The 12,018-nt window shown below is 41.6% G+C and overlaps 1 protein-coding gene across 1 annotated transcript in view; it reads left to right on the forward strand.

Annotated features, from left to right (window-relative positions):
- The window catches only part of SPRED1 (sprouty related EVH1 domain containing 1), an 81,655-nt gene that overhangs the window by 64,485 nt on the left and 5,152 nt on the right, over positions 1-12,018 (forward strand). The window contains exon 5 of the mRNA XM_018554202.1: positions 11,448-11,597. Within this exon, the coding sequence (XP_018409704.1) occupies positions 11,448-11,597 (150 nt within the window). The remainder of the gene's footprint in view (positions 1-11,447; positions 11,598-12,018) is intronic.

A 12,018-nucleotide genomic window follows, 5' to 3' on the forward strand; every position in this document is an offset into this window, starting at 1 on the left:
TATATATATATTTATTCTGTGGCTTGACAAAGAGGAACCTCCTCGAAACGTGTAGCCGACTCCTGCATGCACTGGGATCACCTTCCTTACTGCCTCATGCACTGACCCATCTCCGTGTACACTCCTGACAGTCTCATCTGACACTGCGTGAAGACGCACGGAGCCCTGTGTCAAATAGCCGATCGCGGCTTATCGCCTCCCCTTTCAGCCGCCGCCGGTTCGGCCTGGCCAGCCGATCACGTGAGCTTGGCTGGTACCTCGTTCTCCCACTCCGGTCCGACAGCCATCCACCTTTCACCTGTCCGACTAAAGGACCCGACCAAATAGATCCTGAAGGGAATCCTGCAAGAGACCCCTGGGCACGCTTGCTCACATCCCAACTGTAAGTTATCATCATTAGTTCCATCTCACAGGGCCAGTCACAGTATGGCTGTCCGCACTCCAACATGACATGTATGTGTCTCAACAAAGTGTGTTTATTTATTGTTAGCCCATTTGTTTACCAACGTGAATCTAGGTAGTTGCGCTCCTCAGCAAAGTGTTTTGTTATATATATATATTTTATCTATTCTAGGTAGGCGCCTAACCCTCAGCATTAAGTACCATATAGATAAATAGAGCTCCTACACAGTTTTCTATGATTTAACCTAAATTAATCCCTGCTCTTTTGTTTTCTCTCCTTTGCTTTTTAAACCTTCATCACTTGCCACTTAGGTCTTCCCAGAACCATAATCTCCAGTCCCATTTATGTGTATGTATTTTTGTATTTCACCAGGCTGCACAAGGTGCTGATGATGATGCACTTTACAGCACAGCTGGGATTCTTTCCCCACCGCCTTTTTCTCATATTAATTATGCAATTTATTAAAATAACTGTATTTGTTCTTTTCAAACGTGGGAATAAAAAGCATTGAGTCAAAGATGACCTGTGGCTTTTAGCTTACATCTGGCATGTCATAAATTGCCTTCCTGATTTATCAGAGCTCTGAAAACTTGGAGGAGGGCAAATGCTCCCCTGGGTAATCCTTGACCGGCCTTCCTGATTAAAACATGACTGTATTAGTAAGAATTTAGTGTAATGACTAAGGCAGCCTATAAACTCTAGCCTTTGTTGCATTCTGAATCAGACAGTAAGGATTAATGGTTCATACCTTTGGGCAGCTTTACTTTTTGTAGTAGTTTTCAGAAAAGCTGTCCCCTTTTTAGAGGCTTCCAGTGATTAGTGGCCATTATATTTAAGCCTACAACAGGCAGCTATGAAAAGTACTCAGGCCCTATCCACACCTGCGCGGGTTCGTATACGTGTGACAAATGCGGCAAAAAAAGCACGTAGTATATTGCACAACATGCATTCCGCGCTTTTTGTGTTTGTGCATGTTTTCACACACGCAAACGAGGAGCAAAAATGCGCGTCTTGCTGGCCGTGTTTGACGTGCCATTAGAAATGAATGGCACCACAATTAAAAATGCGCAGGTGTGAATGGGGCCTAAAGCCTCGTTCACACCTGAACGTTTTGTAGCGCGTTCTACGCTCGACGAACGCTCTACAAAACGCCCAAAAATATAAATCCCATTGTATTCAATGGTCTCGTTCCCACCTTGGCGTATTTCCACCCGTCCCTAACGCGCTACAAAACGGCCCACGCCTGAAAAGGTACATGTATTACTTTGGGCCGTTTTGTTGCGCGTTTCCATTGGGATACAGCCAAGTAGCCTTTGGAAACGCGCGTTTGTCGTGCAACTTTTTTACCGCGAATCGCGGTAAAAAAACGCGCGACAGATGCGCATATGCAATACGCCTAGGTGTGAACGAGACCTAAGTGTGTACTCCTGGCTTTTGCTCCTTGATGCCATGTGTATACAATGTAACATCTTGGACACACTGAACTAAACTTGGACTACAGCACATTTGCTTTCTTACATACACTACATGGCCAATGGTTTGTAGACGCCTGACCATCACGCCAACCTGTATGGGCACTGTTAATGCTGCAACATTCAAAGACCTTTAAGACGATAGTGCGCTTCCAACCTTTTAGTGCCCTTCCAAACTTTTTTTTAATTGGTTTGAAGGAACTCAAGTGGCCTTCAGCCCTGACCTCAACCGTATGTTTGGGATGAATTGGATTGTGAGCCACGTCTTCTCATCCAACATCGATACCACACCTAATAAATGCTCCTTTTGCAGAGATGCATTCTAAAATCTTGTGGAAAGCCTTCTGAGAAGTGTGTGGCTGTTAGAGACACAAGGGGGTAAGGGACATCCACATATTAATGCCCTTGGTTTTGGATTGGGATGTATAACAAACTTTTATATAGGTGTGATTGTCAGGTGTCCACAAACATTTGGCTATATAGTAGAGGTGCATCGAAATGAAATTAAAATTAAAAAAATGTCAGGCCGAAAAGGAAAATTATATATATATATATATACCGTATATACTCGAGTATAAGCCGAGTTTTTCAGCCCATTTTTTTTGCTGAAAAGTGCCCCCCTCGGCTTATACTCGAGTCAGCGTCTCGAGCTGGTCAGGTTTCTTCTTACTTACCTCGCCGAGCGTCGCGTCACTGCTGCTCCGGTGGGCGGCGCTCCGAGCGGGGTCATCTGGCAGTCTCCGGGTCCTAATTTAGAGTTTTTTAAAAATTTAATTTTAATTTTTTTCTAAACCTTTTTATTTGTTATGTATTTTATTTATTAATTTATGTATTTTTATTAAATATTTTAATTTTTTATCTTTACTGTTGGGTGCTTCAAAAAATATCAGGGTTCAAAACAGACCTTTTATTTCCCTTTTACAATAGAAAAAGAGGTTATTCCTGTTCATTCATAAGTTGTGGATATAATATGAGTTACTATGTACACAATCATGGATGAATAGGAAGTGATGTAGATCACTTCCCATTCATTAATAACTGGTACATAGTAACTCATACTACAGGTGAAACTCGAATAATTAGAATATCGTGCAAAGTTCATTTATTTCACTAATGCAACTTAAAAGGTGAAACTAATATATGAGGGAGACTCATTACATGCAAAGCAAGATAGTTCAAGCCGTGATTTGTCATAATTGTGATGATTATGGCTTACAGCTCATGAAAACCCCAAGAACCCCAAATCCACAACCTCAAAAAAGTAGATTATTACATTACATGCAATCAATAAAACAAGGATTGTACGTAGAACAATATCAGACCTCTGAAAAGTACAAGCATGCATATGTACTCAGTACTTGGTTTGGGCCCCTTTTGCAGCACTTACTGCAATTACTTTTGCACGATATTCTAATTATTCGAGTTTCACCTGTATGTTTAGTTATTTACAAACATGTTTGTATACCGCTCTCCATCCTGACTCGCTGTCACAGCTGAGCCGGCGGTGCAGGGGGAGAGTTCGGTGTCATTTTACCGTTTCTCTCCTCCCCGCTGGGTGCTGCACTGTGTCAGAGAGGACACAGAGCAGCGCCCAGCGGGGAGGAGAAAAACTATGGATGCACCGTTATTTTGGCCGAAAGATGGCACTTTCGGCATTTGGCCCAAAGTGCCATTTTCGGCCGATGTGTAGGTGGCCAACATTTTGGTGCATCCCTCTTATATAGTGTAGGTGCAGGATGTATGCCTCCATCCAGCTCCTGTATGTACATAGTCTTTCTGTACACTAAATTGATTTAATGCAGTTAAAGTGAAATGTGACTAGTGCATCCAGCAAAGCTCCTATATGGTACTACACAGAAGGGTCAAAGACAGCACTTATATTTTAAAGTAAGGCCATTATGAGAGAAATATGTAGGGTGCCCTTTCTGGCCTCTCCTGAAAATGCTAGTTGCCTACTTAACCATGCTGATAATTTGACTTCATTTTTTTTAACTAATTCACAATATGTATAGAGATAAGAAATCCAAAACATTTTCTTACATTCATGTGCTGCATGCTTGTTCCGGGTCTGTGATTAAGAAGTATTACAGCCAGAGACAACCAGGCAACTAGCATTTCAGAATGCGGCTAGCAGTGGAAGTCTACATATTTATTTTATGTTAAGTGTACTTGTAAATACCGTGTTTCCCCGAAAATAAGACACTGTCTTATATTTTTTTTTGGCTCAAAAAAACACAATAGGTCTTATTTTCGGGGTAGGTCTTATTTTTCTTTTTTTATGTAGAACAATCCACACTTATTCATGTACACAAATATGGTGATTAGGGCAATCAGGGGTGCCGTACCTTTCCAAGAGCAATTTGGTAACCAATCGCTGGCCAGAACGAGTGAAGTGCACTTTCACTATCGATTCCTGACAGGCGGAGTGCATTTGGTATCACTCCGCCTGTGACAGGAGCCGGCGCTATAGAGGAGGCATCGGGTTATGCGGCTCTGCTCCCTCCGCTGCCGCCTCACTTCCTTTAGCGCTGGCTTCGTTGGCACCGCTGATTCTCTCCTGCCTCTCCCGCAGCTCTTCAAGTTCCCCCTTATGCCACCACTGGCCCTGGGTATGGTCGCAACTAGGTCTTATTTTCGGGGTAGGTCTTATATTTTAGCAATTTCCAAAAATAGTACTAGGTCTTATTTTCGGGGTAGGTCTTATTTTCGGGGAAACAGGGTATAGTTGGTTTCCCAAATAAAAAATTACCTACGCTTTGTTTCTTCTGGAAAATATTGGTTTTAGTGGAACAATACGGAAATGCCAGCTACAAAATCACACTACTGAGTAGGGATTATTTATTTGGAGACAGGTGGGTTATCTAAAAATAAATAAGACCTTTAACCTTACTGTTTGATTATCTAACCTATTAAAATGATTCTGTTTGTGAAATACTACCTGGTGATTTCCCAAAAAAGATTTTAATCATTCTCAACACACAAATACTGAAAGGAACAAATGCTTGGAGCATAAAAGTTAGCCTACCAGTTTTCCCCAGTCTAATACACTGAATGTATATTGGCTTAATCACACTGGAGATTCTGTTGCTGGTGACACCTCACCGTTACCTGAATCACCAAGGTGCAATTGACAATTTTCCTAATGGCTGAACAAAGCTGAACCTTGCTTGCTTGGTAACTGCAATAGATCAAATTCTCACTGGTTCAGCCAACAACCAGGTGACCCTATAGGAGAAGCCTTGTGATCCCCTAGGGGTTCTGTTGCCATGTTGTTGCAAATTATAGAATCTCTAGTTTGGCACCAAACGCTTATGCCTGGGTATCCAAGAGAGATTACTTTAAGGCTTGGTTTGCAGTGGCTTCCAATTCCTTCATCTGATGCATTTTCTATAATGTAAAAACAATATTAGCCAAGTACACCTTGTCGTTGGTCATCTTATACAGGTGAAACTCAAATAATTAGAATATCGTGCAAAAGTAATTTGCACAAACCAAGTACTGAGTACATATGCATGCTTGTACTTTTCAGAGGTCCGATATTGTTCTACGTACAATCCTTGTTTTATTGATTGCATGTAATAATCTACTTTTTTGAGGTTGTGGATTTGGGGTTCTTGGGGTTTTCATGAGCTGTAAGCCATAATCATCACAATTATGACAAATCACGGCTTGAACTATCTTGCTTTGCATGTAATGAGTCTATCTCATATATTAGTTTCACCTTTTAAGTTGCATTAGTGAAATAAATGAACTTTGCACGATATTCTAATTATTCGAGTTTCACCTGTATTTAGTACTCCTTCGCATACAGTATGTACATTTAATTCCCGAGCCACAAAAACTTGGTTGTAATTAAAGACAACTGGTAAGATCTGCTTTTATATGAATTATACTGTTGAATGTATTCTAACAAACAGGAGCACCCTGTGAAGGAGCCTGAATTTACCCCTTGCGGTACACACATTTTTGGTTAATAGTCTGTGATATAAAATACATACAAACCACCATGGAGGTGTATTCTTGCAATGGCTGCACTAGTTGCTCAGAACTAAAAATTATCTGGAATCCATAAAGGAATAAGCAGGTGTGGAATTTAATACCAGGTTTGGGTAGAATGACCCATGGCTAGCTGAGGCTATTATATTAAACTGTATGGGCAGCTCAGCCCCTGTAAGCTTGCCTGCATTGCTTTTGAGGACAGACAACTCCAGAAACCTGGAGATGTATGAAGCACAAGTTAACCTTTTAGGTTTAAAGATTCTGACAAATTCCAAAAATCTGTAAAGTACCATATATTCAACCTCAGTCATGTACTATTGCACAGAACATTGTCCTGTAAAGGCACCTACAAGCATACCTACACTTTACATATACAGTACTAGGTGCTTCTATCTAGAATGTCCTTCTAAGCTTTGGCTGTTGCAGATGCTGCCCTTTCTTTCTTCATTCTGCCCAGTACAAATAGTCTTATTACAACGGAAGCTTGGTAAACAGTGAAATGGAGGAGGAGAACTCTATGTCCATAGTTCCTTGATTTAGTCCATAAAGCTTCACTCCTGACAAAACTAGGCCTTCAACTAGGTGGGTGCTTGATGTGATGGCGTCAGATGGCGCCACACCAAAACCAGATCAAGGGATACAATGCCACTAGGTCTCCAGACACGTTTTTGTGTCTCACAAATTTATTGTGAAGAACAGATGGCACAGACCTTTCGGGGGCCTGGCAGGATCCCTTTCTTTGTGTGAAGCAATTACATGCCTGGAGTGCTAGTGAAATTGTATACCTTGTCAATGTCCACAGTTCCTGATAATGGATACCCTTCAGGAGCGGCAAAAGTTTTGATGTCCAACTTCACCCATAAGCAAGTTCCAGGTTGACAAGGCAGTTTGTAAAGAAGCAGAGATGCCAACATTGGTGGCAGTGGTTAATGGGTTGTGAGCAAGATTTGATTCTTTTTTTCTTGGTGTGCCATGCTGAAATCCTGTTCAGGACATCATAGAACCAAAGGTCATTTCTGTAGCAAGTCCTAATTTCAAAGCAGGTTGGTTGGTTTATTCCAAATCATTTAGCCTTATCTTATGCTGTGTATTTTGTGCCAAACACTCACACAGAAGACACAAGGCAAAAATAGTCTTTAGAAAAAGATTTTCAATTTTCAGTCAGTTGCTTGCAAGGACAAGCCTGGGGTTATGCGTTATAGCAGACTGCTCACCACTGGATTATAACGGACTAACACCGCTTCTCAGTTCTGGAAACCCTCACAGCCATTTCAGGCAATTTAGCACTACACGATGGAAAGGAGTGGTTGAGAGAAGAAAAATGTTGTAGACTGTATAACATAGAACGGTTTCTTCTGGCCCCTGCATTTCTGTACCCTTTTCCTCTTTCATACTTTCTCCTGTGTTTTTCTCTTTTTCTTGTCTTTTGCTCTATCGCCGTGGAGTGTTTCCATGGTAACTTTGCCTTGTTTATAAAGTGGGTCTTCATTGGCATGCTTCTGCCCACTCACTTGCAGCTCCATACACTGCCTGCAACTGCACAGAATTGAGACTTGCTCCCATTTCCAGCTACTGTCAGCTCTGTGGGGAGAAAGCGAATGAATTCATTTTCAGGATTAGTCCTTAGTAGTTGAATTCGTTGCAGTATGACCCATTTTGTATGAATGAGGAGTACCCTACAGCAGAAGGAATGTCCTCACTTAAACAATGAAGTCAGTTGAATTGTTCGAATTTACTCAATCCAGCCTTTGTATAGGAACAGCTTGCTGTACTGTACGTTAATGCAACAGTGAGTACATGTAGGCTCTGCATTAAAAAATGTACGTGCTTGTTTCTATATACATCCTAGTCTTAGTATAGCGTATGAATGACAGCAATGCTGGTAAAAATTCTACACAGCCATTGGTCTCTGGCTATGACCCGATGGAGGCCTGAAATACCCCGATTTATGAAGGAGCATAACCAGCTTAAAAACAAAACGGCTTTCATCATGAAGGCCCAATTTTTCTTTGTATCTGTTTTCAAAAATCTCCCTGGGTACTCTTAGTTTTTTTTTATATCTATGTAGGCCAATATAGTATGTGATGATTGAATTCAAACTGGAAAGGTAATTCAAAAAAGTGTGTAATTGTTCACCTCCAGTTACTAAAAAAATTGTTATCCAGTCACTAAAAAAATAATTGTAGATAGTTACATAGTATTTTAGGTTGATAAAACTTCTTAATCCTTAAAGGAAGTGAATGCAGGAAGGGAGACTCTTTGAGTTCAAGCTCCGCAAATCATTTTTATGATAATACAACACATCCAATCTTTCTGTTTGAATAATATTTCTTTAAGTCACTATCAGGGGAAGCTGTTTAAAAAAGCCAGGTCCTAAAAAGAGTTTTCTTTAAATGTACACAGGTCAGTTCGATAATTAAATGGCAAATCTTGATTATTAACCAAGTTTTGTATAATGGCCAACGGCATAAAGAGCAAATTCAACTGATGCCACACCCCAGGCAGTTTATAGGTATAAACAAGAACTTTATTGAATTTTTTATGCCTAGGACACAGCCAAAGCAATGCAACTCCAATGTAAGCTCTATTGCTGTTATGCTTAACTAAACTACATTGTAGGGGTGAGATGTGAGCATTGTTTAACTTATTGATAAGTCAATGATATAAGCAGAAAACCTAGGGAGTTTCCTACCCGAAGGTTCTTGCATCTGTATAATTCCTAGCTGGGACTACCCTAACTTCCCAGTGGGAGATTAGGGAGTGAGGGTGGACGGGGGCCACGCCTTATTTCTATACCTTGCCCAGGCAATCCCAATGAGTAAACAGGAAAAAGACTTGTCAGAGGTTCTAACTAGGGCTGCACCGATACCGAACAGCCGGCTCCATGCTGATTGGCTGGGAAGCCGGCTTTCTAGCCAATCAGCATGGAGCCAGCTTCCCAGCCAATCAGGAAGCCGGGAGGCGGATCATTACTTGACGCCCGGCTTCCTGATTGGCCCAGGAAGCCAGCTCCATGCTGATTGGCTGGGAAGCCAGTTTCCCAGCCAATCACAATGGAGCAGGCCGAACAACATGGAGCCGGCTTCCTGTTTGCCCGGGAAGCTGGCTCCATGAGAGCGGAAGCACTGATATCAGCGATATAGAAATGTATTGGGAAACTTGAATGGCAAGTCCACTTAGTTCTTACATTTCCATTTTGGATGGACATTGGTATGTCCAGTCACAAAGCAGGACCCTAGATCCATCCTCCCTCTGCTAACTGTGACTGTGCAACATTGTTGCGTGACATACTGGCAAGAAAGGTAAGTGAAGGACAGAGAGAGGAGATGGAGCCATGACTCCCAGCAGAGACACCCCAGCCTGTCATAGAAAGTAAAAAAAAAACAAACAAGCTTTTTATTTACATTTTAAGGGCTCGTTCACACTGCGCATTATTGTGCAAATATTACTGGTGTGCGAACACACGCTGCAGTGTGCTGCAAAAACGCAGTGCTTGCTTTTTTCCTATTTTTAAACTTCTATGTAATTCAATTGGAACACACTGCACAAAAAATAACAATATCTCCTATCTTTTTTAGCACACACAAACACAGCACATTGGTGTGTTTTGAAGTCAGTGGGCATAAGGCAGACTGCCTTGTTCTCGTGTTGAGACTGCATTGGCTGGTGTGAACAAGCCCTGACTGCAACACTTCACTGCATTCTCTTGAAGGAGATTTTATGTGCCACTAAAATATATGTTTTGGGTGGATTACTTTAAATATAAAGAGACATTTGATATCCTAAAGGCCGGTTCACACCAGAAACAGTGTGTTACAGAGCAGTCAATGGCAGCGCTGCCACGCCCCCGCCCGCAGTGCGATCTCCTGCACCAGAACACATGGCACCTCAGTGCCTGGGTTCCGGTCCAGTGCGATCTGCAAAAAATGCTGCAAGCACTATTTTTGCAGATCGCACAAGACCGGAACGCAGGCACTGATATGCCACTCATTCTGGTGCAGGTGATCGCACTGCGGGCTACGCCCCTGAATGCAGGAAGCCGGCTGGAATGCGATTCAGGGCGTTCGAGAGCCTGACTGCTGTGCAACGCGCTGTTAATGGTGTGAACCCGCCTTAACATTGGAGGGATTTCTCTTTCATTTTCAAAGCTTAAAGTAACATTAAACCCTCAGATTTTTTAACATAAAACAATACTGTAATGTGTGCCTTACTGTAATCCATGGTTGTTTCCCTTCTCTTTGATGCTCTTCCTTTTAAATCTGTATCTTTTCTCATGCTTGGAGAGAACTTCCCTTTTCAGCTCAGGGCCTCTTCCTGTAGTGCTGGCTCAGGTTACAGCCTATAGAAACGTATACACAGACACCGTGTGAGACAAGGCAGTCTGCTGAAAAGGGAAGTTCTCTCCAAGCATGAGAACAGATACAGATTTAAAAGGAAGAGCATCAAAGAGAAGGGAAACTACCATGTATTACAGTAAGGTGCACATTACAGTATTGTTTTATGTTAAAAAATCTGAGGGTTTAATGTCACTTTAATTGAGCATACAGATTTTGTCTGCTCCAGTTTTTATTAATTGATATGATAGAAGAATATATATATAGAGGGGGATTTATCAAAACTGTAGCAGACAAAATCTGGAGCAGCTGTGCATGGCAACCAATCAGCTTCTCTCTTTCATTTTCAAATCTTATCTGAACAAATGAAAGAAGAAGCTGATTGGTTGCCATGGGCTCCAGTTTTAATAAATTCCCCCCAAAGTGTTTTTTGTTGGTTTTTTTTTTTAGAAAAGTTTGTGCATTGAACCCCTTATTCAGTAGCATTCTTTACCAAACTACTGATACACTGCAAATGTCAGCATCCCTTACACAATGCGGACACGTTATCCAGCAATAGGACCTGGTAACCCTAGTCACGCTAGGGATTTTGTAGCAGCTACAGAACCTCTCTTTTGTTGCTTGGAAAAAAGGAATTTCGGTCAATGAAAGGTTCATGTTGCTAAAATCCCAAGCAATTTGTAGCTCAGTCGGTGAGTGATTGACTTTTTGCAGCATTTAGAGCTAGAGAATCTTCAGCTTCAGTGGCTACTCATATTACCCAATGCAGCTTCTGAATATCGTGGCACACTAGTGATTTGAATCTGCCTAGACAAGCATCGTAGTCAAATACAGCAGTAATTGTATCCAGATACAAACCAGGAGGAAAAATAAGCAGAGACTTGTAGCTGCTACAGAATTGTGACATGGCCCTTGGCGAACAAGTCTGTTCTTACATTAGTTTAGGATTTAGTAACAAGTTCCTGGGATAGTGTGCACTGTTGTGAAGACCCATATTAGAAGTATGCTTCATAGTGGGTGTGTGGAATCACCAGATCAGATATTGTTTGTGTCCATGCATGGCAAAATAAGAGCGCATGTTATGTTGTTAGTTGTACATTATAGCGTTCTAATGATCACAGTGGTTATCATACAGCCCTCTACTATTTCATGTTACATGTATATTTCCGTTGCTTTCGGCCTGCATCTTCATACATTACACATATAAAGATAATGGATCTATGTCTGTTTCCTCTTTAGATGAACAAAGAAGATCATTGCAGCATACAGAACAATGACTCCTTTTTCCGTCATGACTCCATCCCAACAGATGAGCTATATCGCAGTTCTGCCATCAGGCCCTCTCCATTTGAAAACCTCAATACCAGGAGAGCCTATGTGCCCAGCCAGGTAAAACTAAATTTGCAAATTGAAATGTGAAAACTGAACCTAAACTGTATGTAAACCCTAAATCTATTTTTTAGTGTATTTGACATAAACAATAATTTTTATAAATAAAAAAAATGATAAATTAAATTATTTGTAAATCTGTTGAAACATTCCTTTCCTGGAAATCCTGCCAGTAACAATACTTCCTGCCTCACAATTAGCAGCAGCATTGTCAGCATGCCATGAGTGCTTCCTCAGTTGGTCATTAGGCTCCCTATCATGTTTGCGGGCAGCATGAGTGGTCATAGATAGTGATGGGCTTGGGCGTGTTCGCAAGCACCTCGTGCCGAGCCCGCCAGGAAGCTGTCAGAGCGCAGGGCCAATCACAGGCACTGAGACATTTCCCGATCTCTGCAGCTGCGGACCGGGAACATGTCTCAGT

Source organism: Nanorana parkeri, unplaced genomic scaffold (assembly GCF_000935625.1).
Source record: "Nanorana parkeri isolate BGI_ZX_2015 unplaced genomic scaffold, ASM93562v1 scaffold146, whole genome shotgun sequence".
Classification (NCBI taxonomy): domain Eukaryota; kingdom Metazoa; phylum Chordata; class Amphibia; order Anura; family Dicroglossidae; genus Nanorana; species Nanorana parkeri.